The following is a 27,582-nucleotide window of genomic DNA, read 5'->3' on the forward strand; positions in this document are numbered from 1 at the left end:
CTTGAAAGAGAAAGGTGCAGTCACTTGCTTACACATTCTGGAAAAGCAGTCCCTGTAAGTCTCAGTGTGCTCTTGATAAATGCCAAACTTGTAAGCCAAGTTATTAAGTGATTGGATATATTAAGACATTTATAAAAGTTGATTATGCCAATAAGCAATACGTATAAACTCATCCTCTTTTCCTAGATGTCACTATATTCTCTATTTTATGTTGCATTCATCTCCTTTCTTTACCAATCTCTTCTCTGAAATATTTGGCTGAACTATATGCAATTGCTGATATTCAACCATATTTGACCTACAAAAATTACAGTTTAATTTGGTTCAAGCTAAAGAATTAAGTTTTCTATTTCCTCTTATAAAGTCTAAACAAAAATCTAAAATTATAGATATATGCATATTGTCTCACTGATTATAAAAGTCAGATAGAAGATGTTTCTTGTACTACTTACACAGAATTGACAAATTGTCATGTACTTCAAACAAGATTATAAGGGTACTCCCTTCTTAAAACAAAGGTTCAAAACATTCTCATGATTAAAAGTAGAAAACAAAACTTTATTGATGAAAACTTCTTAAAAGTTCCAGTATGAAGTAACAAAATCAACAACCTACAAATCTTTCAGTCCTTTGCATTTCAAGCAAAATATTCTCTTCAGAAAAATGCCCATGTCATAATATATATCCCCTTCTGTAGGCTAGGCATGTCTGAGTGGATAAATGGATATAAAATTCAAAAGAGAAGAAAATGAAAATATTTTAAAAAATAAAAATCTGAACCTTCTCCTTGAGGTGTATTACGATGTGGTTACCAACATATTCAGCACCTTGTAATAATCAAGTTACTGATTTGAGTCCCAGAACAGCCCCTGAAATGAAAGAACAAGAGATCCTAGTTGTTTGTGAGTCACAGGTTGGCAGCAGAAGAAAAACTGACAGCAACTGGAGAGGAGCTTAAATACATGAAATCCACACTTTCTGAACTATTTCACACTCACTTCAAGCAGCTAATTGTCTACATGTTTTTAAAAAGGAAAGAGCTCAGAGTCTGGAATACGGATAGTTGCCCTCTGAGTGATGGGGTATTCCTAACGCGTCCTTAATTCTGTTATCAACATATGACGCCATACTGGGGGACCAGTCAAATATCAGATCTCATCTCACAGGTTACCTTGGGTATAGAAACTTCAGATGCCACTTGTTCTTTTACTCTACCCCTAAAGCAAGGTTTATTGTAGACTTATGAGTCTTTCAAGACCTAAAGTTCTTGTCAGCATTTGACAGCAACATACCAAGAAAGTCAAGAGTACCTGAATCGATGCACTAAGTCACCCATCTGCACCAATAGAAAAGATCAGTATCTTGAGTCTTTTCTCTTTTGCCTCTTTATTGAGAATCCTGAGAAAGTTGATCAGGAAAAAAATGAGGCAGGCAAGATACCACTACAAGTAAAAGAATTTCTAGACTCACTAAGTCATTTTAAATGAGCTTTAACCGCTAGAGAAAAACTAGAAATCAACAGCCCCAATTTTGGGGGGCAGATACTTAGTACCTTACATTTTGAGCTTGGGAACAAAACTGCAACAAATATCTGGGGGTCAAGTCATAAGAAATCACTTCATGCGTAAGTATTTCAAATCGTGATGCTATTGAGTGAAATTGTGTTTGATTTGTTTATGTGTAATTTTATTGGACTTTGTGAAACTGCCCAGAATGTTTATATACTCTTAACTTTTAAAAGGACAAAAAAACTCTGTGCTTATCTGTTTATATACCGGAAATCACCCATCATAATCATATACAAGCTTATTTACTGGAGAAACTACAAGGTTATGTGTTGTACCACAAGATATGTTCCTATTTAATAAAGACTTAAGATCTTGTACTGCCTTAATGCAGTCCTGTATAGACCAGCTGCGTGAATAACACAAGTCGTCAGTACGCAGCATGGTCAGTCATTCCCATCGTAATCACTGTAACCCTGGTAACCACTGTTCCTTCTCTCATGGATACTTGACATCTTTTTCCATGTCAAGTCCTGATGGAAACTAGCGCTAAAAGACCGGCCCAGACGCCCATGCTGCTTCTTGGAGATATTGTCCTCACTCTCAGATTTGGCAATTCCCTGGGCATGTGTTGAAGGTTGTGATTCTTGCCTAATGGTTCCAAATGGAAAGTTCCAAAGGCCAAATCTTTGCCAGTTAAGTCTCTGGAACGCTATGATGCAATGCAAATTTCCTCCAACCTGAGGAAAAAAAAAAATGTTGGGTTCAGAAAATGATAGGAAATTAATTATACTAACATGTGGGTTCCCATGAATTCCCTTATTTTTCCCCCTTCACCTGCATCAAAACAGTGCTGATCCTTTGATTCATAATCAGATCACATTATCCTGCATCTTTCCTGACCAGCTGCCTTTACAAAAATATAACAATGCCCACAGGAGGCAAAACCCCTTCCCCCCATATGCCTGTCTACCACTCACACACGCTGTACCCGCCCAAGTTGACTACTCCAAACACCAAGATCATTCCTCTTCCTCTCCCTCCTACGCATTCTTCATATGATAGTAGGATAAAATGGATGGGATGTCTACTCAATCCACAGAACATACCATTCCCTGAGAACCACCCCCAGCAGCCTTGTTGGTACACATGGTTCTGCCCCATGGCCACAGTTAATCGCCCTGGGAGTGAACACCTGACCCAAGCTGGGCCAAGTCTACAGAACTGGGCTGGAGGCATGCCAGTCTTAGTCTCGACCGTTCATCTGAAAGGGAGACCTAAGTTGAAAGACGATCTTCGGGAAGTAAATAGACAAATAGACAGCTAAGAACAACACAACTCCCAAGAGAATAAGACAGACTAGCTCCCTGGCCCCTGCTAACATTCTCTTGCGTGGTACCAGTTCCCCCTGAATCCAGGCTAGACTTCTTAACCTTTCCTTTTAAAGATACCCCTGTGTCCTTAAAGTAATTTTCACTTTTCTGTCTAAAATGGTCTGAACTGGGTTTCTGTTATTTACAACTTAGAGTACTGGGTAAAATAACTGCATTTTGGCCAGTTGAGAAATACTTCGAAATACAGTGGTGTCCTTACCTTCTTTGTTTTTCGATACTGCAGACCCCTCTCTAAGTGCCGGATATCTAGATATTCTGGATTTTGAGTGTTTAGATCAGTAACAATATCCGCCCACCTATTGTTAAGGAAGGATAAAGCACCGTTTTATTTAAGTTCAAAATACTATTGTAATGGAACTTTTCACATGAGCAATTTGCTACAAAAGCACCATGGCAATAATTCTCTTATCACAGGATTGTTGCATCCAATAAGCTTTCATAAATCCTTGTTTTTATGACAATTCTGTTTATCCAACTATTGCCAAGGTTAAAAATGGTTACTCTGCATATGAAATAACTATATATCAGTCTGTTAGATGACATTCTGCAGGGTAACATAGAAACATTCGATATTTCCTTTTTAATTGGAGTCAAGTACATTTTCAAAAGATGTATAAGTTAATATGTCTTTACTCACAAACAACATGATTGATTGTATAGAAAATCCAAAGCAATTTGTAACTGCTTTGGATTGCAAAACTATTACTAAAACCAATAAGTGAATTTGGTAAAGATGCAAGATTTAAGGCCTAGACAGAAAAATCCATTGTATTTTTGTACACTAACAGAAAATAATTGGGAAATGAAATGTTTTAAAAATCAATTTGCAAGAATAATATTTAATATCTTGTAATAACCTATAATGGGAAATAATCTGAAAAAATATATATATATATATAACTGAATCATTTTGCAGTACACCCAAAACTAACACAACATTGTAAATCAACTATACTTCAATTAAATAAATTTACAATAGCATCAAAAAATATACACACTTAGGGAAAATTTTAACAAAATACATATAAAACTCTATGCTAAAAATACAAAACATTGCTGAAAGAAGTTAAAGCTCTAATTAAGCGGAGATAGAGTCTCTGTTCATAATGGGAAGACTCCATATTGTTCAGATGTAATTCTCCCCAAACTAAACTATGGATTCTGTAGATTCTACTCTAATCAAAATTCCAACAGGCTTTTTAGCAGAAATTGAAAAAAGGGGGGAGAAGGAAGGAGTTAACATACTTTTTGCAGTGAATAGCAGGATGTTTTCTACTTGATTCTCCAATTAAGATCCAATATTCTACTTCTTGTGGTGAGAGGGGGCCCCTGCTAAATAAAAAATACATTCACAGTAAGCTTCATAAAGTCATTCACCTCCTTGAAAATATTGCTTCAATTATACACTGATAAAAGATACAATGAAGTTTATGCCTAGATAGCAGTCACCAACACTAGAATAGATATTGGAGTTTAGGCTTGAACAAATATCTGAAGGCCATTAAAGAGAAAGCATAAATTAAATTTAGGTTTAGAGGGCTTCCCTGGTGGCGCAGTGGTTGAGAGTCCGCTTGCCGATGCAGGGGACACGGGTTCGTGCCCCGGTCCGGGAAGATCCCACATGCGGCGGAGCTGCTGGGCCCCTGAGCCATGGCCGCTGAGCCTGCGCATCCGGAGCCTGTGCTCCGCAACGGGAGAGGCCACAACAGTGAGAGGCCCGCATACCGAAAAAAAAAATTTAGGTTTAGATCCCCTCTTACAAAATATAGGGCTAAAAATCCACCTCTCAGCATTTAGGAGGAAAAAAAAAAAAATCCTAGCATGCTACCCACCAGTACCCTTAAGCTACACTTCTTCTTTCAGTTTGCATTCAAAAAGTTTCAAAAGGCATCCTAAAAATAAAACCCTAAAGCAGCAATACACCTGTAGAACTTTTAAACATACTGACACCCTAACCCCACCCCTGGAAACTCTAATTCAAGTAGGTGTAGGGTGGAGCACAGGGAAGTATTTACACAGCTGTAAAAGCATCTCAGGTGGTTCTTAGGTTCAGGCAGAGGTGAAGAGCTCTCCTCTAAAGGGGGCCAAGTAGGAGTACCTACTTCTTCACGTTTTACATTTGACAGGTGTCTGGAGTAAGGTGAAGTTGCAGGATCAAACTATAGAAAAAAACCACAATAAACCCCACAGCCAGAGAGATGAATAGGACACTTCAGCATCTGGAGAGACACCGTGGTTTTTCTCTTGCTTCTCGTTCACAAAAATACAACGTCCAGCTTCCCCACCCAAAGGCCACATGGCCTCCAGCCTCAAAGAACACATCCTACCCCAGATGACCAAGCCACGTTCTCCCAGCCTGACCTTCAGCCCTTGCTGAGAAAGCAATGCTGCCTGTTCTCCTTCTCATTCACCAATGCCACCCACCCAGATAGAACAAACCAGAACTCAGCTGGGTGAGGATAACTGTGCTTATCAATCAACACTTCTACCCAGAGTACTCATGGCTTCTGTTTTCAACATTCTCAAATAGGACACTTCTTCCTCTGCTTTCAACTACCCTGGCATTATCTCAACCCATCAAAAAGAAAACTTGCTAAGGAGGAAAAAAAGTATTAACATTCAGCCACCCTCTCTTATTTACAGGCTCTCTCTTCTAAAACAATACAAGTTTACCTGGAAGTAGACATACATAGTTAATAAAATAGAAACTTTGGATCAACAAAGGAACAAATATAACCATTAGGGTAACATGGTTCCTGATATTAGAAATAAAAATTGGCTGCAGGCTTCCTGGTAGCCAGGACAAAAGGGGAACCCTGATAAATTTCATGTTATTCACCACAAGAAAGGAAATGCTTTTTAATGTACTCAGTTGCAACAGTCTTCTTGACACTAGATTCCACAGTACATTTTCCCTGTGGGATCCTGGATGAGATCACTGAGACATAATATGTAAAGTCCTTTGCAGCCATTTTATAATAAACATAAAAGTGATTTTTCAAATGGCTTTCTCTTTTCATGACTCTAACAATAGTATCTAAGTGGATAATGTAAAAGCACAATTAACCAAACAATTCTGCAGAAGATTAAGCTACTATGTTTAAAAGACTAGTCTCAGTTGATGTAAGGAAAGCAAATCATGAAGTCTTCCAATGTCTAATCAACCAAATATTTCTTAAATGCTTTCTACAATATATTTTCCTGGTGGAGTATCCACATAAAATACAGAAATGCTTACCTGAATGCTTTATTAGCTTTAACAGGGGTTGCTTCAAAGCCAATTGGACAGAAATAATGATTTTGACAATGGTAGATATAAGCTAACGATTCATCTTTCAATCCATGAGTTAATTTCGACAAGGCCCCAGAAGCTACAAAAAACAAAAACAAACCAACTGAGGGACCATAAAGCACTCTCTATGCTTTATACAAACAACTAGTTAAGGACTCAAAGACAGAAAAGATATTACTTGGAACACATGGATGTTGCTGGGGAAAAACAATGAAAAGCTATCTAAAGGTTAAAAAATAATTAATGGATTTCAGTTTTACCCTTTAGACTGAAATTCAGGCAACCTAAATAGCAAACTAAAAAGCTGAAAGTCCTTGCTTACCCAAACTTCCAAATAGCATACATGCTCGTCTACAAAATTTAATTACCATGTAAAACCTAATACCTAGTGTATATAGCAATTGTCTCAACTCCTCTGGTTGTACACATCTGTCACTTGAAATTTCTGAGTAAGCATGCCCATTATAAGCATGTTTGTTTATAAGCTTTGTACATACACTACTGTACTAATATGTCTTTATAAAAGATACACAAAAAGTAGACATTTTTAATTAGATTAAAATATAAACATTCTAATACATTCTTCCCGTACCACAATGATCACCTTGCAGCTGCCATAATGCGGACATCCAAATCTGAAGACCACTGAGGTATACGGATAAATATAAACTCCAAACAAGTTCCAAAAATGAAAACTTTTCCCCACTAACACACACTTCAATCCCTTCTACAGAAGTCACACAAACCAGAGGAAAGACTTTCACAAGCCAAGTGATAAGAACATCTTAAGAGATGGGCTGGTAGTACCACAGCATCCTCTTAATAACTGCTTCTCCTTGTATATTTCCCATGGCTGCATATATTACTTATGAAGTAATTTCAAAAGTATTACCATAAGAAACGAGTTTTCACCAGCACTAAATACTTAAAGCCATTAACTGAGGTTTCATTAACTTGCATCTCCTGGAAGACACTAAATTATTCATGAACAAATAGCCCATTAAAACTGGAAATCCTAAAAATGGTTTAAGTCGATGAAAGCTTGCAAGTTATGGTTTTTCTGATTGACTTTCTGGCCACTGAAATAGCTGAAGACCAAAAATGGCAGGTCAACGGCTGCAGAAGAGCCAAGGAGGCGGGACCCCGCCCCAACTTCTGCAGATACACACAATTTGTGAGTTCCAAGGAGACAGTAATATTTCTGTCTTTAACTCTTTCTCCAAGGTTTCAGCTCGGCCTTCCCCACAGATATTTACTTCATGGCATACCGCCAGAGCATACCTGCACACAAGGCAATCTGTTCTACTAAAATCTCTATTTCATAAGGATAAATAGGTCTTTCTGCTGTTTGGGGTTAATTTCCCCAGATGAGTTAAAAACTGACATCCAAGGGCAGCTCTAAATGAAGAATGATAAGACCTAAAATTCAGAAGATGGTCAATATTTCATTTCCGTAGTTGAACTTGATTGTAGAGATGTTTCAGGATAGTAAGCGAATGTAAATAGATTTAGACTCCTCATAAATTCAGTAAATACTAAAGATGTTTATACACATAAGTGGTTTAGAAAGAACTCTTGAAATCTTTTTAAAATTGTGAAAATGCCAAGTAAAAAGTTATCCGAAATAACTAAAACTTTTTAATGAAAGAACTTTATTGTAACTTCCTAATGGAAATTTTTAAGTATTTCACACTTTCCTCCTTAAGTCAAATGTAACATGAAACAGCTGGTTACTGTGATTATGAATAGTAGTCACATAAATATACTAGAATATATTCAGGGGCAAATGAGATAGTTATGAACATTTGCTCTCATTAATATTCACAGTATTTCATCTGCTACAAATACTCTATGACCAAGTCCTAGTTTTCTAGAGGACAGAGGTGGTGTTTCTTCTTTGGCGTAATTATCATGCTCCTCAAGAATGTTTCTTCTTCTTACTTCAGGGTTACATGACAACATTCTGATGGATTTAGATTAGGAATCAGCGAACTTTTTCCTAAAGGGCCAGTTAGTAAATGTTGGAGGTTTGTGGATCATGGGCACATGCACATGGGCACATGCACACTACTCAACTCTGCCACTGTAGCTGAAAGCAGCCACAGACAAAAGCAGCCAAAGGCCATGTGTAAGCAAATGGATATGTCTCTGTGCCAATAAAACTTTATTCACAAAATGGGCTGCCGGCTCATGGGCTGTTGTTTGCAGACCTCTAATTTAGATCAATAATTTTCAAACATATTTTGAGATGGAATCCCTTCTGCAAGGGAAATTTACATGCCAGCCCAGTCCATAACAGGGATCAAAGCAGAGTTGCTGTGGCCAAAGAGGAGGTATAGGGAATCTAGGTGCCCACCCCTTGCCCCCCACCAGCCCGAGGCAAACTCAATTGAGCACAGATTGAAATTTGCGCACTGAATTTCCTATCAATGGAAGGAAATTCCTATCTGAATTTCCTATCAATGGAAGACCACACTCTTTATAAAGAAGCTGAATAGCATCTCTTTAGGAAGACTACAGCAGTAGTTCTCAAACTAGAGCACAAAGGGCTTGTTAAATAACAGATTGCTGGTACCTACCCCCTCGGTAACTGACGCAGTAGGTCTGGGGTGGGGACCAAGAATTTGCGTGTCTAACAAGTTATCAGGTGATGATGATATTCATCCAGGGGCCACATTTTGAGAGTCACTGGTCTAAGATTAAGAGGAAAATTTCATTTAACTCAACTCAGGAAGTAAATTATGAGCATCTACTAACTACAACAGCAACCATAGGGAAACAAAAGATAAGGAATGCACAGTACCTCAAGCTGCCCTCGTAAAACAAGTAACTTTGGTATAGGGTGGAAAAGGACAGTGCCACAAAAAAAGGGTGTAATTCAAAGGAGAAAGCGCACATCAGGTTTGAGGAACCAAGAAGGGGGCGGCATCCAAGACAGAACATAATCAAGTGGCAGCATTTCAACAATCCAGACAGAGGAAAGAGCATGAGGAGAAAACAAAACCACTGCAGGGGAGGGATGGAATCAGGGAACAGCGTGTAGCCCAGTTCAGAATGTAGGGCACGATAGTGTGGAGAGGCCTACAGTAGGGCAGCCCCCAGAATTTCAGGATAAGGTCAGAAAAAGATCACCCTCTGAAATAAAAGACTGTAAAGACAATATTTAATACATTAAGCTAGTCATCCAAGAAAGTGATTCTATTTAGGAGAAGACATATAAATGTGTTACAGATGGAAGCTAAATTCAGAACGATGTTGAGTCTAGACCAGAGTATATCGAAAAATCTGAAACTTAAGAGACAAAGCAACCACTACCAAACGCAGAGCCATGATGTGCATGGTGTAGAGAAAGCAGAACAAACTAGAATTATCCAGACTGCTGTACTGTGAAGAACAGTATATGTCCTGAGCGGCCGAGAGAATCCTGGTGCTTTTGATAGTGTATTTCTCACTCTCAGTTAATATATTAACATTCTAACATTTTTTGAGCTTGTTGAGTACAAGTCAGTTTTGTAAAGCCTTATCATCTATAGAAGAACTCCAGAGAACTCTAAAAGAACTCATTAGGATGTATTTTTATACCCTCAAAGACAAGGACCAGATTCTGTAACCCAGCAACATAGTATCATCTTGCAAGGCTCCTACTCCCTTGACATCTTTTAAATCCAACTGGTACATGGAGGACAGCAGGGAAAGACCAATCTGTTCTTGCCTGGAATGATGATAAGGAGTTTACGCTTTAAGCAAGCACTAGAGAGCTCCCAAAGTAAAAAGGGATATATTAGCACCACACGTCGAAAAAATTTATCCAGGCTTGTGTCTAATATGAACTGGAGAAAACCAGAGGACGAGGAAAACAGAATATGAACGCACAGTCCACCCAAGATGCATTAAGACACTGTAGTTAACTGGTAGCAATGGCCAGGGTGTGGGTATACATGAGTTATGTCAGGATAGGGCAGAGGTAGATATTCTTGGCTAAGCAAATATAAGAAGTTACAGTATCTACCAGAAGAATAAAAATGAAATACATGAATATTAGTGTAATTTTCAAGCTAGGTATTAAAAACAAATGAATCTAGACATCCTTGGTAGCTAAGTGAACCAACAGTTTGAAGTTACTCAAATAATAATAATAAAATAATAATAATACAATAATAGGAAGTGAATAATAAGTGAACCAATAGTTTGGAGCTAACATTGGCAACTTCTGGCACAAATTTTTATTATGAGTAATTACATCTCTAAAGAAAATACTTCAACTCATATTCATAGTCAAATCTGTTAATTCTGTCTTTATTCCAGGAGTGAGCTCAGTTTACATTTCCTGAAGGCCCACTGGAAATAAGCATGTCAATCAGCAAATAGGGAGTTACGAAAGAAGCGTAGTCCCCAGGAAAACTTAAAGCCTGTTGTGGGAAACAGGCCTGATATTCCTTAAAAAAAATCTAAACAACAACAACAAAAAATACAAAGTATTTTTTTTAATGCACACTATCAACTAGCAATGGTTTTCACTACTGAATATCCCAGAGACAAATGAGAAAAGCATATCTCTACAACTCTTTCTTCTACAATGAGAGGGAACAGAAAAGACTTCTGCTTGACACAGGCAATACTCTCCCAACTCTGAACACAATCAGAAGTCCCAGGGTCACACGTGCAAGGTCAGGAGGCATCAAAGGGCTATTGAGGGCACTCCCTACAGTCAAGGAGATGGGCAGACACGTTAAAAAGATGCAATGTAATATAAGGCTGCACACTTCAAATGCTAAACAACAGATGCAAACAATCAGAACTACAGGAATTAAGAGAAATCCGAGCATCAGAGATAAGGCAGGGCTTGCAAGGGACCACTGATTCTTGAAGCGGAAGACAAGAATATTCCAAGGGGGAAGCAGATCAAATATCCTTCAGGAAACACACATAGACAAAGAGACAGCGAGGAGTGAAGGGTTGTAATGGGGACGATGAACACAGGAATCAAACTGGGAAAATATAGTATTGAAATTTATTTAAAGAAATTACAGCAACCATTCCTTTCCCCTCCCAAAAAAGAGGGGGTGGGGGGAGAGAAGAGTTTGTTTATCCTATTACTCGAAGGAAAAACACTGAGGTATGTTGGAAAGTATATTCTTCCTTAGTTTCTAATTGCCTGATCAATTACGGAGAGAGATAGTGTTGACAGCCTCACTGGAAACAAACAAAAAAAAATTACACACCATATAAAGCCGCGCTTCCCACGAAGACAGGCCCCCTGCAAATGCACAGAGTTCAGTTAGGAAGAATAAAAGCTAACATTTATTGAGTCCTTACTCTGTGTCAAGCAAGGTGTCAAGTGTATTACAAATATGTCTCCTTTTATCTTCACAGTGACCCCATGGGGTGGCTCAGTGAGTGAGTGTTTACGTGCCTTGTTCAAGGTCACAAAACCAGTATGTGCAGAAACCAACATATGAACTCCAAGTTTGCCTGACTCACAACCAACTTGATAGACCTGCTAAAGGTCAACAGAAATATACCCTATTCTTTGTTCACTCCTTGATTTTGATAAACCATATACCCTCTCTGCTGACAGACTCCCTGCTTGACCAAACTTCAGTTAGGCATCTCTGAGCCCTCTCCTCAGCTAGGCTGGGATCTTGGGCTTCTGCGTCCATCCTTGCTGAATCCAGTTTTAGCAAAATTCCTGCTGAAATCAGTTTAGAGAGAATCCCCCCACCCTGAATAGCTGATCAAGGTCCTCACCCTTCACCCTTGGCCTGCCTGTTATAAGAATCCTGTTAGGCCAGTTTAGCAATATTCCCCACAGCCCCACCTTGATGTCTCCTCTTAATAACTTTCCATCCACGGAACCGCTCACTTTGGGAGTTGGCTACAAATTCCCAGCTGTCTTTGTTGTATTCAGAGTTGAGCCAGATCTCTCTCCCATATCCCAGTTCTGTGTTACAACAGTCTTCAGTAAAGTCTTCCTTACCCTTTTAACAAGTGTCAGAATAAAATTTTCAAGTATCAGAATAAAATTTTCTTTAAAATTTTCCTTAACACCATATTTATTGTAGGTTTCTGATTGTAAAGTCAAAAGATGACTGTGAAGGGGCTTCCCTGGTGGTGCAGTGGTTGAGAGTCCGCCTGCCAACACAGGGGACACGGGTTCGTGCCCCAGTCCAGGAAGATCCCACATGCCGCGGAGCGGCTGGGCCCATGAGCCATGGCCGCTGAGCCTGCGCGTCCGGAGCCTGCGTGTCCGGAGCCTGTGCTCCGCAACGGGAGAGGCCACAACAGTGAGAGGCCCGCGTACCACAAAAAAAGAAAAAGAAAAAGAAAAAGATGACTGTGAAATTTTAAAAATGGAAATTGTCAAATAATTCAAATTATTTAACTAGCGCATAACTAAAACAATCCTTAGGATCGACTCCAAAACTCTCTGTTATAATCAAGACCCTTCTAAAATAGAACTTTGTCCCTTTCATAGTCCATTGTCCTGTTGTTATATGTTATTATGCAGGTCTGACATCAAATATTCTAAAATCCTTGCATTCCCTTTTAGGAAGAGGAACTGCAAATTCCAAGCCGCTTCCTGAAAGGGTTTTAGTAGCAGGCAAGTAAGCACGCGCGCGCGCGCACACACACACACACACACACACACACACACACACACGAACACCATGGACCCAAACAATACAATGTGTTAAAGTAGTGTTTATGACATGCCTTGAATCTTTTAAAAGTTTTTCATGCAAAGATGAAAAGAGTTAAAATATTGAACTGTATATTGAAAAGTGGCCTACATATTACTATTATCTATTATGGTTTCCCCTTGGATAAAGAGTGATAGACTGTATTTCGTATTTATATCATGTGCCATGAATCAAAACCAATCTTCAAGATGGATCCTAAAGCGTGTGTGTGTGTGTGTGTGTGTGTGTGTGTAAATCTTCTATATGTTTACTTACCAGTTTCTCCAGCTGTTTTATTCTTCCCATGAGGCTTATATAGAACATACGAGCATCCTTTTACGTGGAAGTGGTCGTTAATTTGTCTAAACCATCTGAAAATAACAAGAAGACTCGCTCATAGCAACAGTTCCATAAGAAAGAAGGCACTATTCCAATTCCAGAGAAATTCGGGCAGAGTCCAAGTCTGGCATATCTACCAGAGGTTGGGCCCAAACAGCTGGATGCATGGTTTACTATCAATGCACATCTACAGCATTATTATTTTGCAGAACTAGAAATAAGGTATTGCTTCTAAGAGAGGGCTTCGTACCTCATAAGTGTCGTATTTCCAGTGAAAGGGCCGAACCTAATATCCTCAAACGGGGGTTGAAAACCCAAAATATGTAAAGCTTCTTCTTGGGTGATAGCTGGAAGACTACGAAAGAAATATTGCCTTTCATTTCACAGTTCCAATCATATGCAAATATAACCTGTCTCAGTGTTACTGTGTCTGTCTGATTTGCAAACAATTTTAGTAGTATTTTTCATTTTTATTTTATCAAAAATAATGCAGGCACATATTTTTAGCTAAAAGGCTTAAAACAAAATACGGCAGTTTTTCCCCAATTTATGAAAAATCTGTTCTTAAAAATCTTCCATTATAGAAAAAGCAACACCAAATAACTTTTGAATTTGGAGTTCAGGGATACCACTAAATTAACATACTTACTTTCCAGCTCCCATTGTGCTATATAAGAAATTCCAACAAGAAATTAATGAGGAGATACCACAAGAAGTCTTATACTGTGGTCGGCTTATGCAGTACCTGAGAAAATAAAAGACTGTTTTCACTTGAATGAATACAAAATATGCATACAGAAATAGAACACTCATGGCAACTGAGTGTGTTACATAATGAAAACTTTGATCATTTAAACCACCAATGTAAAATCTTTATTCATTTATTTTCATATTTATTCAACACATTATAAATGCATAATGACAATAAATGATATATTTTAAGAATGATGGCTAAGTATGACTAACTATTAGTTAAAGTGGATGTTACCCAAGCCAATGGAAAAAAATTAAAGATATATAAATTTAGACACCAACAATTAAAATTTCGATGTAAACTCCTAGTTGAGCTACACATATGATTATTTGCAACTTCAGTTGTAGTTCTTTATACAGTCTGGATATTAACCCCTTATCAGATATGTGATCTGCAAATGTTTTCTCCCACCTTGTAGGTTGCCTTTTCACTTTGTTGATTATTTCCTTTGATGCACAGAAGTGTTTAAGTTTGATGTAGTCCCATTGGTTTATTTTTTCTTTTGTTACCTGTGCTTTTGGCATCATACCCCAGACATCACTGCCAAATCCAATGTCATGAAGCTTTTCCCCTATGTTTTCTTCTAGGAGTTTTATAGTTTTAGGTCCTACATTTATGTCTTTAATCAATTTTGAGTTATTTTTTGTGTACGATGTGAAGAAAAGGTCTTAAAATACCTTTTAAGAGGTCTTTAAAGGTATCCCTCATTCTTTCACATGTGGGTATCCACTTTTCCCAGCACCATCTTCTGAAGAGACAGTGCCTTCCTCATCCTGTGGTCTGAGCACCCTTGCAGAAGATTATTTGCCTGTTTACATGAATGTCTATTTCTGAGCTCTATTCTGTTCCACTGGTCTATATGCCTGTCTTTATGCCAGTACCACACTGTCTTAGTTACTGTAGCTTTGTAATGTGTTTTGAAATCAGGAAGTCTGTGGCCTGTGTTGCCCTCCTGCAATCACCACCTTCCCTGTAATTCACTAGAGAAAGTGTCCTCAGCTGGTATCTAGGGGATAAGCTGGAACCTTGGTGGCAATCAGCACAATGTTTCCTTCTGCAACCTTCTCTGCATTTCTGTAGTGCTAATCTGGATCTCCACAAAGAACTCAGATTCTTCCCCACTGAATCAACGGCTCATACCCTTAGATCTAACCAAAGAGTCACCAAACAGTTTGGGGTCATCCATGAACTTTAAAGAAACCTGCATTGTTTGAGGCCAGCAGTAATCTGTGAGTTCTTGGCGTCTCCTTTCTGTTAGTCCAGAATGCACAGGATTTGAAAAATATATTAGAGCCTATGGTTTGGGGATGATGCTATTTCTTTGCTTCATGGAAGATAGAGGTTTCCACATTTTTCATTTTGCTGTTATTGTTTACATGGGTTTGAGGGAAGGAGTGGAGTAAAAAGACCTTACTCTCATATTTCAATCTCCCTCTTCCATCTGAAACACTTCTTCACAAATCCTTGGGATCAACCCTAGGCACTTATAAGATTTTTCACATTTTTTCATCAATCCAAAATTGTTTACTGGTCTTATTCATGACCAGTTCAAAACTTTTACCGACATTCTACTATCTTCTGTGGGTCTTTCCATTCAATCTCTAATCTTGTAATATACTCTGGGAAATAAGCTTGTGATCCTGGTAACTTTTCCCCCTCAGTTATTTCTCCTATCTGTCCTTCCTCATCCAAGTCTTTATGTCCTCACATATTATACTATTAAATATAATTACTCATATATGTGGTTATAACAAATCTTAAGTCTAAGGGATTCAGAGCAAAATGCACAAAGCCTCACTCCAAAAAAACTGAAATTAATGTTTTTGATTTGTGTCTCTTCTCCAATACACTCTACATACTAACTATTGATACTAACAATTTATCTTTGTAAAATATCCTTTTGTTAAGAAATCATCAATGGCTTATCTCTACTCCAGAAAAAAAAATCTAAATCCTTAGCCTGATATCCAAGAACTAGATCGTGACGTGTGTTACAAAGAAAGAACATGGGGACTTCCCTGGTGGCGCAGTGGTTAAGAATCCGCCTGCCGATGCAGGGGACACGGGTTCAAGCCCTGCTCCAGGAAGATCCCACATGCAGCAGAGCAACTAAGCCTGTGCCCACAACTACTGAGCCTGCGCTCTACAGCCCATGAGCCACAACTACTGAGCCCATGTGCCACAACTACTGAAGCCCGCGTGCCTAGAGCTTGTGCTCTGCAACAAGAGAAGCCGCTGCAATGAGAAGCCCGTGCACTGCAACAAAGAGCAGCCCCCACTCACCACAACTAGAGAAAGCCTGCGTGCAGCAGTGAAGACCCAACACAGCCAAAAATTAATTCATTTAAAAAAAAGAAAGAAAGAAAGAACATGGACTTTGGAGTCCAACTCTCTTCAGTTTCAGTATCACACCTGTGTATTTGCTATGTGACGCTGAGTAAGTTTCTTAGCTTCTCTGAGCCTCGCTCCAGACAGGCTGATCTACTCTTCATTACCAACCTGCCAGACACTTTCCCACCATCTGTTCAAAGACCTTTAGACCCTCCATCCCCTCAGATTTCCTCTCTTAAGACCCAGCTCCTCAGTGAAGCCTTTCAGTGATCATTACCGCCTCTCAAGTTGGTTGTTTATTCCCACCCATCATCTGACAAATTTCCTGAGATATTTTACATTTTCCACTGTTCTCAACTAGATTGGAGAACAAACCACCATGTTGTACATCTCTGTATTCTCAGCCCACAGTAAATGGTCCAATATTTATTAAATAAGTGAAAAAAATCTAATATTTCTAAAGCCTCACACAAAAGAATTTTTAAAACCTCAAATTATAGATCAGTAATATTTAAAAGCTATCACAAATTAAACATCTTTTTCTTTAGAATAGGAACTGTACGTTAAGGTCACCAAATGGCCCTGGTTGGTAAGTGAAAGATCTTCTTGTTAAAAGAATTCCAGTTAGTAAAGGCAGAAGAAATGATAGAGTTTTGAAATTGCACCATTTTATAATAGGATTCAGGCAGGGGTCATCAATGGGTCTGGCTGAAACCACGAGGTGAAACGTTGATGGTTACCTACATGTTAACCCAATGACACCATCACCCCACTGATTACTTGGTGGTTCCAGAAGAAAAAAGGGAACTTGCCAATGTGGGCTAAGGCTGTTGCCACCTCCTTAATCCAGTAATCACTCTTAGGATCTCTAATATCAGATGATCAGACACCATGTACCTTCTGATGGGATATCAGGATGAAGGCCACAGGGCCACCTAGGCAGTATTCTTGCCCAAAATGTTCAACCAGAATCTTATCAAGTCTTTATATCTAACTTCCGGTTTATAAGGACTGAGATTATATGAGTAATTTAGACCACCAGCAGGAAAGAAATCACACAGATTGGGGAAGAATCAGATGGGGAATGTTCTAGTTCAGAAGAGATTTATGGGCCACAACAAGCAAACACAATATGTGGTTCACGGTGGGTCCCACTCTGAACAACCAAGTGTGAAGACATTTTTGGAAAAATCTGGGAAATCTGAATTTAGCCTGGAAATGAGATGCGAAGGAAATATTGTTAACTTCATTAGGTATGACAATGGTACTGTGGTTAGGTTAAAAAAAAAGGTCAATTTTTAGAGATTACCATCGTCTGAGGTCTAATACTTTCCGCTGCTTAATATCTTCAAGAGGAGAATACTGAGGCCACTCCCTTTGATGTCTTCTTCCTTTCTTGTCTGAAGTTTTTTTCTTGGAAATTTGCTTCTTTCCATTGCCTAGAATACAAGAGTATAAAATGAAGTCAAATGAAGTAAGATGCCAAGGCAATACAATTAATTATGTAACAAAATATAAAAGTAACTAGGTCTGAAAATGCTATTTGCAAACATATTCAAGAAATACATGTACCTTCAAGAATACATCCCTGCCTTAAAGAGAGGCAGAGAGAATAAAAACACATTTAAACAACCATGAATGTTATTTCCTATCAGGTTCTTATATTCCAATTTATGAGCTAGTTACTTAGCTAGTAAAATAATCAATCACAAAATGTTTTGCCACATCTAGAAAATAAAATTACCAACAGTAAAATATTTAACTAGACCACTTTCCAGAAAATGAAACCTTTCTATAAAACAATAAAGCCACATTAATGTAACTCTGTTGAGAAAGTAAAAGCAGTAGATCCAGTAATCCGATGATGTGATATTTAAAAATAATTCCAGGCCTACAGAGACCACAAAATGGATTAAGAATGATGCACATGGGCTTCCCTGGTGGCGCAGTGGTTGAGAGTCCACCTGCCGATGCAGGGGACACGGGTTCGTGCCCCGGTCCGGGAAGATCCCACATGCCGCGGAGCGGCTGGGCCCGTGAGCCATGGCCGCTGAGCCTGCGCGTCCGGAGCCTGTGCTCCGCAACGGGAGAGGCCACAACAGGGAGAGGTCCGCGTACCGCAAAAAAAAATAAAAATAAAAAGAATGATGCACATAAGTACATTATTAAAATGCAACTTTAGCACCAGGAGCCAGAATGGAAAACAAAGTCTCCTTTCTGTGTGCAAGTATGTACACATGTGTGGGCACGTGCACACACACACACATCACACACATTCTCCAAAAGACACAGGGGGAGGGGAAATTGGGAGCCACACAAAAGGGGAGGCAAAAATGAAAGTGAGACTTTACACTCTTTAATTTTTATACTTTTTTATTTCCATCTAATTGATCGCCCAGTCAAAAAATTATATAAATTAAAATATTATTAAATAAACTCCAAGCCTCATTTCACTAAAACACCATTAACATTTCAGATAGCTACGTGCACTTTAAAGTCTCTCACACATATCATATTTTAAACAAAATAAATCTGTTACAAAAATTAAATAAAAGCTAATATTTCATTTTTATGAGTTAGTCATAAATTATAAAACATAGATTATATAGATATATGCCTAGAAAACAAACATGGAAAAGGATCCATTTTATTCATTCTACAGTGAAACAATTTAGCGCCCAAAACCAGCTGGAACCAACAAGGACTTACTGTATAGCACATAGAACTATATTTAATATTTTGTAATAACTTACTAAGGGAAAAGAATCTGAAAAAATATATATATATACACACATATGTATAACTGAATCACTGTGCTGTACACCTGAAACTAGCATGACATAGTAAATCAACTATACTCCAACTTTTAAAAATACATTTAAAAAAACCCAGCTGGACCTCAGAAACTGTTGTTACACAGGGAATTTCTCTAATTTTTGTAAAATGGCGTAATATTGAACACTAGAAAAATCAAGAAACAAGGATTTTCCCCCTTCCCTTTAGTTATTCTTCCTAAGTCTTCACAGAAACGCAAAGTTTCTCCCAGAGCTGAACAACCCCTGGCAAACATGAGCAAAATCTCATTCTGACAAATTTCTTTCACTAATAAAATAAATCTTAGTGGGTGAGAAGATGGAAAATCTACTTTCCACCATTCCTTGAGATGTCTTCACTGTCCAATCGTGACTTAATTCCCTAAGGAGTTTTCCAGCCACTTAGATTTTTAGTGGCTAATGAAGCACGGTAACCTGTGACCTCAGCAGCTCATAGGGTCATCTGTACCCACCTGCAGTCCTCAAAGACTCACCTGAGCCTGCCCTCTGTTCTCTCCTAGCTTACTCCCATGAACCCTGGGATAAAAAAAAGTATATATGGTCTATATGAACATCCTTCATGACATCTCCACACTGCCAAAGAGAGAGCTGGTCCCACAGGCAAAATTCCAGTCAATTTGAGGAAGGAAGCTCTGTCAAAGTGGAAGCCACATTTGAGAGGGGAGCATAAAAGAGCAATGCCTGAACATTTCTATCTCCCCATCATGTCAACTCCACTAACCATTGTCCACTGCCCCTTGTTATTGCCATATTCCTTATTCCATCCCTCACCCTGCTTACAACATACCCATTTAGCTCCCAAACCAAAAATACACACACACACACACACACACACACACACACACATATCCACCAGACTGGCTTTTAGAGAAAGGTACCAGGATAGCAAATACAATTAGAATACTCACCATCTTTTTGACTTAAATAACCACAGGACAGAGTTCCAGGCAATTACCGTCATTAGAACGTGAGGTTGGGGGGATCCCAGAAATCGGGCCAGAGAAGGGAAGAAGCCAAATTTGACCCAAATCTTAGGCTGACCCTTGAACTGTGCATGCACAGAGCAGAGCCCAAACAGTACAGCTAAGGCTAAAAGAATTGAACTGAGATTTGAGATGTCCTCAGAGGACAGAATTTGCAGCTTTAGTCCAACCAAATTAATTGCTGCTAAAATTTTAAAAACAAACAAACAAATAAAACACTCTTTGGGGGACTATATCAGAATCCAAAATCACCATAACATTTCCACCATCCTGAATACAATCCAAAAGTACTGAACATGTGAGAAAACTGAAATATGTGACACATTCTCAAGAAAAAAGATAAGACCAACTCTGACATGACCAGCAGCTTAAGATTTTAAAGTGGGTATTATAACTATGCTCTATGAGATGGACAAGGTGCTCTAGCAATGAATGAAAAGATAGCAAACCCAAGAAACTATTTTTTTAAATGTAAATTCTAGAACTAAAGTAAACAATATCTGAAATAAACAATTCACTGAATATACTTGACAGCTATCTTTAAGAGACAAACTTTAAATATAAAAAGACACGGTTTGAAAATAAATGGACAGGGCTTCCCTGGTGGCGCAGGGGTTAAGAATCCGCCTGCCAATGCAGGGGACATGGGTTCAAGCCCTGGTCCGGGAAGATCCCACATGCCACGGAGCAGCTAGGCCCGTGAGCCACAACTACCGAGCCTGCGCTCTAGAGCCCGCGAGTCACAACTACTGAGCCCACGAGCCACAACTACTTAAGCCCACGTGCCTAGAGCCCGTGCTTCACAAGAGAAACCACCGCAATGAGAAGCCTGTGCACCGCAACGAAGAGTAGCCCCCGCTCACCGCAACTAGAGAAAGCCCACGTGCAGCAACGAAGATCCAACACAGTCAAAAATAATAAATAAATTAAATAAATAAATTTCTAAAAAAAGAAAATAAACAGACGGAAAAAGATAGACCATGCAAACATTAGTCAAAAGAAAGCTGGAATAGCTATATTAATGTCAAACAAAGTAGCTTTCAGAACAAGAAATATTGCCAGGAATAATGTGGGATGTTTCATAATGAGAAAAGGGTTAATTCATCAAGAAGAAATAAAAATCATAAATGCATGTGCACCTTATAACAAGGCTTCAGATTACATGAAACAAAAATTAACACAATTAAATGGAGAAAAGACAGCTCCACAATCATAGTTGGAGACTTTTAACACTTTACGACTTTAAGACTTTAATTGCTTTTCAGCAATTGTTAGAACAAGACAAAAATTAAGTAGCAACATAGAAAATATGAGCAACATTTTCAAACACTTTGATCCAGTAAATATCTTTAGAACACGACACCCCACAACTCCAGAATGCACCTTCTTTTCAGGTGCACGGGGAACATTCAGCAACAGAGACCATATGCTGCCTCGGGAAACAAGTCTCAGTACATTTAAAAAGACTGTGAGCTTAGCACAGGGAGCTATACCCAATACTTTGTAATGACCTATAAGGGAAAAGAATCTGAAAAAGAATATATATATATATATATATATATATTTTCAGATTTTATATATATATATACATATATATATATGAATCACTGTGCTGTACATCTGAAACTAACACCACATTGTAAATTAACTATACTTCAATTAAAAAATAAAACAAGACTGAGGTCATATGTCCTCTGGAACTAAATTAGAAATCAGTACTTAGAAAAACCCTAAATATCTGGAGATAACATAGCATACTTCTAAACAATCATGTATCAAAGAAGAAATAACAAAGGAAATTAGAAAATACTTCAAATTAAATGACAATAAAAATAAAGTGTGTTAAAATTTGTGGACTGCAGCTAAAACAGTACTGAGTGAGCAATTTAGAGCATTAAATACTTCAGTAGAAAAGTCTTGAATCAAGACGTTAGAAAATGCAGAATAAATAAACCCAAAGTAAGTAGGAGGAATGAAATAATAAAGATCATAAATCAATGAAATAGAAAACAGACAATTCAGAAAATTAGCAAGCTAAAGCTGATTATTTGCAAAAGACAAACAAAACTGATAAACACCCAGGTAGGAAAAAAAGAACATAAACTACCAGCATCAGGTATGAAAAAGGAGTTATCACTAAAGACCGTACAGGTGTTAGAGGGAGAACACAGACTGTTAGAAACAACTTTACGTCAGCACCTTGATAACGTAGATGAAACGGACAAACTAAACTTTGACAGAATTGATGGGAATCAAGACAACTCCATAATCATAATTAGAGATTTTTAATACCCCTCTGAAAACCCCTCAAAAAACAGGAAGAGAGAATACTTCCAAACATGTCTTAGGAGACCTGCACAGACATTATGAAAAAAAAATTGTAGACCGATCACGCACAAATAGAGACACAAAGTGAAATCCCCGGACACCACGAGAATTACAAATTTACATAACATCCTGTAAAACCAGTTGATTTGGCAAATGAATGAGTAGACAGAGGTTTTACAAAACGATCAGAGAAGCCTAGAAGTAAAGTACACACCTGACTTCTGCCTCTTTGTAGCTGTGCAGTTGTGCCCAAGCAACGTATCCCCTCTATGCCTCCATTTCTTCACCCATAAAATGAAGACAACAGTACCTACCTCACAAAATTCCTGTCTTACTGTGAGTTCAAAAGAAAAAAGTGAAGAGCATTAGTATCTGCTCCAGAACCACCACATTGTAATTGTGAAGGTTGTACACTACACCCTCTTAAACTGGGCAGTGCACAACCTACTCAGTGGTACCTGGAGACCCTGTTGAGTGTTCAAAAATTTTTAACAACAGAAAAGCCAAAATGTTATGTAGTAAAAAAGAAAACTATGGGCTTCCCTGGTGGCGCAGTGGTTGAGAGTCCGCCTGCCGATGCTGGGGACACAGGTTCGTGCCCCGGTCTGGGAGGATCCCACATGCCACGGAGCGGCTGGGCCCGTGAGCCATGGCCGTTCAGCCTGCGGGTCCGGAGCCTGTGCTCTGCAGCGGGAGAGGCCACGGCAGTGAGAGGCCCGCATACCGCAAAAAAAAAAAAAAGAAAGAAAAAGAAAACTAGATTTTTTTTTTTTTTTGGCTGCGTTGGGTCTTCGTTGCTGCGCACGGGCTTTCTCTAGTTGCCGAGAGCGGGGGCTACTCTAGGTTGCGGTGCGCGGGCTTCTCATTGCAATGGCTTCTCTTGTTGTGGAGCATGAGCTCTAGGCACGCGGGCTTCAGTAGTTGTGGCACGTGGGCTCAGTAGTTGTGCCTCACAGGCTCTAGAGCGCAGGCTCAGTAGTTGTGGCGCACGGGCTTAGTTGCTCCGCGGCATGTGGCATCTTCCTGGACCAGGGCTCGAACCCGTGGCCCTTGCATTGGCAGGCGGATTCTTAACCACTGCGCCACCAGGGAAGCCCCAAAACTAGCTATTTAATTGAGAAATATGATTCATGTCACTGCAAAACCATGAAGTAGTATGTTATTCTAGGCACATCATTAACCATTACTAAACTACTGAGTACTTATCTATAATACTTGTGTTTTACAGCACTCTTAGATTTGTTCAAAGCTCTCAAAATGCAAAGGTTATGTTTGAAGTTTCCAGTGGCAACACATTAGTGAACTAAATGTCCTACGCCCAAGGTTATTTTTTTAACTATGTCAACAAACAACATGATAGCCATGTGCCTTGTTTGGTATCATAAAAAGAAAATCTGTCTGAAGGCAAGTTTAAACAAGATATATTGCTTGTTTTCTCCTTATTTTCACATGAGAACATCATGGCTCCTTCCTTACCTGATTTGTGTTTCAAATTCGTGGTCACTCCATCAAATTCAGATTTGTCAATTTCCCATGCAAGAGGTAGCTTGCCCAGGCTGTTGGATAAGTTTTCCAAGCTATTTTCTTCATTGTAGATGATTTCCGATGTACTGGTCGGGATGCCAATGTATCTTGAGGAATTATTTCCAGCAGATAAAGAGGTACTATTGGGGAGGCAAGAAGAGCGGGCTGGATTTGGAGTTTTGTAGATTGAGGTCGCCTGGTTGAGAAAGGCATAGTCTGAACAGATGGCATAAATTTTCTCCCGAGTGTGGGTCACTGGACAGCTCCATGGATAATGACCATCTCCTTTGGGACCCAAGGGTTCTCCCGAGGCACGAGTGCAGAAAGATTGTACGGCACCTTGTAGATTCTCTTCAGGAGATCTTCTCTCAGATTTGCACTCACCATTTCCAGAATCATTTGTCCTTTCTGCTTCTGCAACGTTAGGCATTGAATGCAACTATAAAAGTTCTGTTATGAGGAAGAGGTTGCAACTCTTTCTATTTCTTGAAAAACAGCTGTGACAATTGTTTACAGCATTCTACAACAACGTGAGCGCTGCAAAAATGGACTCCTAAGAAAAGAGGGAAGAGAAAGAAAGATCAACAATCCACTAGACACTACAAAAACACTAAAAAATATTTTAAGTGTTTCATATGCCTTCATTCAATAAATATTTATTTTACAACTACTATATGCTTAAGTCATGATCACTGACCATCTGTCTTGTTAAAAATTATTTTAAAGTGATGCTTTAGGATAATAAAAAAGACAAGTAACTCAATTTAAAGATGGGAAAAATATCAGAATAGTCATTTCTCCAAAGACGGTGTAGAAATAGTCAAGAAGCACATAAAAAGATGTTTAGCATCAACAGACATCATGGAAATGCAGACCAAAACCACAATAAGGTACCACCTCACATTGACCAGGGTGACTCGAATCAAACAGATTAACAATAAGGATCAGACAGGATGTGGAGAAACTGGAACCCTCAAACACTGCTGGTGGGAATGCAAAATGGTCAAGTAACTTTGAAAAACATGTCATTAAACACTATACGTAGAGTTACCATATGATCCAGCAATTTCACTCCTCGGAATATATCTAAGAGAAATGAAGACATATGTCCACAAAATGTTCATAGCAGCACTACTCGGAATAGCTAAAAAATGGAAACAATCCAATGCCCATCAATAGATGACTGGATAAATAAGATGTAGTCTATCCTCCACCTCACTCTCCTCTCCCCATGGACCACCTTTCCTTTCTCTGAATGCTGTCTACTCCTTCTTCTCCACCTTTATTTAGTTAATTCCCATTATCCTTCAGATGTCAGCTCAAATGTCACCTTCTAGGGGGATGATTTCTTTGCTCCTCCAACCAAGCCAGGTCACCCTGTACAGACTCGTACCTCATTCACAGGTCTTTACCAGGGTGCAATTCTACCTTGTGTGTTAGTGTGTTTACATGATGAATGTCTGTCTCCTGCAAGTCTGGTTTTCCTGCCTACTGTATCCCCAGGGCAATTTGTAGAAGTCTCATCAACAGATATTCTTAAGTCCCTGCACCATGCTGGGTATTACTGTAAGCCAGGGATTTGGAGCCTAGATTCAGAAGGCCACCAGGAGTGGCCTTAGCAATCAAGAGCTGGAGTTCTAGCCAAGGGCTCTCATCTGTGAGAACTGAGGTTCCCTAATCCAGTAAACGAGGTCATGCTGTATGAAGATTTACTAATAAAAGTGATTGCAGGACCTAAGCTCAATGACTTAATGATTTATTCATAAAACCATATCACAAGCAACAGAAGTACTGTTTAACTCTGTGCAAAAGAAATTTTATAAAATGGCCAGCTTTAAATGCACCGCTGGAGTAACGATTTTTAAGTCCCTGGAAGGAACTGCTCTGTAAAATAAACATTTGTAAATCCAATGTTCATGGCCTGGGTTACACTCTCTTTTCTGGTTAGATTCTTAAATCCTTATTTTTAAGCATCAAGTTTGCTTAGAGAACTAAACATCTTAAAAAGTCTCTTCAGTAAAGCCTTCCACGTATGACAACTATTATGATCTGTATTCTGCACGGAAGGCCGCTTAGACGCAGGGGCAGGTAAGGACTTACTAAGGAGGACTTACTTATTGTCTTTATTACTAAGGAGAATAAGTAATATTCTTCTGAGAGCCAGCCGCACTAAGCCTCATTAGGTCTGATCTCGGTCCTTCCCCTCCAGACCCTTCCCCACGCCCTCCACGCCCCTTCCGCGGTCAGACCTGAGCCCCTTCCCAGGCAGAGGCGCCGGCTTCCGAAGGACACCGGGGGTCCTCCCGCACTCCGGCCAGCGTTGAGCCCAAGCTCCCGGGCAGGCGAGCGGAGGGCTCTCCGCCCTTCTCTGCGAAGCTCGCGGCGCCTGGAGGCCCCCAGGATGGAGGCGACAATCGCGCAGGCCCGTCCCCGCCGCGCGGAGCCGCTGTGTGCGGAGGCGGCGCGGGCGAAGAGGAAGGAACGCGGCTGCGCCCCCTGCCTGCGCCGCTCGGTGGTCCCAGCGCCTTCGAGGGCCGCGCGTCCCCGGGTCCCCGCAGCTAGGCCTCCGGGCCCCTCCTCCCGCCTTCCGCCCGGCGGGAAGCCGGAGTTCTCGGCGACGGGGAGCGGGCAGAGGCCGGCGGGGTGTCAGCCTCCTACCCGCCCGGGGGCCCGGGGACGCTCGCGTGCTCAGGGCGCCCGGGGGGGAATGGGACGCGGGCAGATCACTGCTCCCGGAAGAAGAGGGAGCCCCCGATTCGAACTTTTGAATGCACTAGTTGATAGCATTACTAATGACAATTGCCGAAAAGGAAACTAAAGAAAACCCCCGCCCAGGCCCGCTTTGGCTGGCGGTTCCACCGGCCCATCAGAGTTTGGGGGGTGCAGCTGAAAAGGTCGAGAGAAGGGGGGAAGGGAAGGAGGAGGCTCCCGGTACGATTTCGGAGCTGACCGTGACCCCTCCTGCGACCGCGCTGGCCCCGGGCGGGCGTGCAGGGGCAAGGGGATGGCCGCCGCGCGTTCCGGTCCCGGGCCCTGCCGAGCGTGGCGTGGAGATTGACGCCGGGCGGCAGCCACCGGTATCCCCGCGGCCCCTCCAAATCGGGCTTTGTTCCCGAGAGGACTCGTCCTTTCTCTCGCGGACCCTTCCCGCCACCCTGCGGCCCAGCTCTTCACCCCACTTCTTCCCCGGAGGACGGGTTCCCACGCACTGGCGTCCACTCGGATGGCCACCGGGCACCGGAGAGGCCAGGGCCCCCCGGCGCGCAGGCTGCGTTGGCGACGCAGAGAGCAGGTGGGCGGCAGCAGGCCTGGTCCGCGGCGCTCCAGTGCCCGGCGGAAGGCACAGCGCACAGTCGCCGGCGGCCACCTCGGCCCCTGCCCACAGCCCGATGTACCTCTGGCCTGTCCGGTGGGGTCGGGTCGCTGCGGCCGCAGCGGAGCCCGGCACCGGTCCCGGATCACAGCTTCCAGCGCTCGGCCCGCGACGCGCCTCCGGTTACCCTGGGGCTGGCGTCTCTCGTCCCATCGGAGCGCGCGGGGACAGCGCCCTGATGGCTGTGCCGGGCGACCGATCGTCAGATATCATTGACAACACCTTCCTTTCATCGTGTTTTATAC

At 40.6% G+C, this 27,582-nt stretch overlaps 1 protein-coding gene across 6 annotated transcripts; it reads right to left on the reverse strand.

The window, feature by feature from the left end:
* Positions 1 to 537: 537 nt before the first annotated feature.
* BIVM (basic, immunoglobulin-like variable motif containing) lies at positions 538 to 27,497 on the reverse strand. 6 transcript variants are annotated; one of them, XM_067713061.1, is made up of 11 exons: positions 27,360 to 27,497; positions 23,917 to 24,517; positions 17,605 to 17,734; positions 13,860 to 13,955; positions 13,461 to 13,565; positions 13,148 to 13,242; positions 6,138 to 6,294; positions 4,145 to 4,231; positions 3,099 to 3,195; positions 2,157 to 2,245; positions 538 to 869 (listed from the first exon to the last, which is right to left on the reverse strand). In XM_067713061.1, the coding sequence occupies exons 2-11, from the start codon at positions 24,392 to 24,394 to the stop codon at positions 821 to 823; spliced, it is 1,383 nt and encodes a 460-aa protein (XP_067569162.1). In that variant the 5' UTR covers positions 24,395 to 24,517; positions 27,360 to 27,497; the 3' UTR covers positions 538 to 820. The 6 variants fall into 6 exon arrangements, with proteins under 6 accessions (XP_067569162.1, XP_067569161.1, XP_067569160.1 ...); XM_067713060.1 differs by having other exon boundaries at positions 538 to 2,245; positions 4,145 to 4,228; positions 6,138 to 6,270; XM_067713059.1 differs by having other exon boundaries at positions 538 to 2,245; positions 6,138 to 6,270.
* Positions 27,498 to 27,582: the final 85 nt, after the last annotated feature.

The sequence above is a fragment of the Pseudorca crassidens genome, chromosome 18 (genome assembly GCF_039906515.1).
Source record: "Pseudorca crassidens isolate mPseCra1 chromosome 18, mPseCra1.hap1, whole genome shotgun sequence".
Taxonomy (NCBI): Eukaryota; Metazoa; Chordata; class Mammalia; order Artiodactyla; family Delphinidae; genus Pseudorca; species Pseudorca crassidens.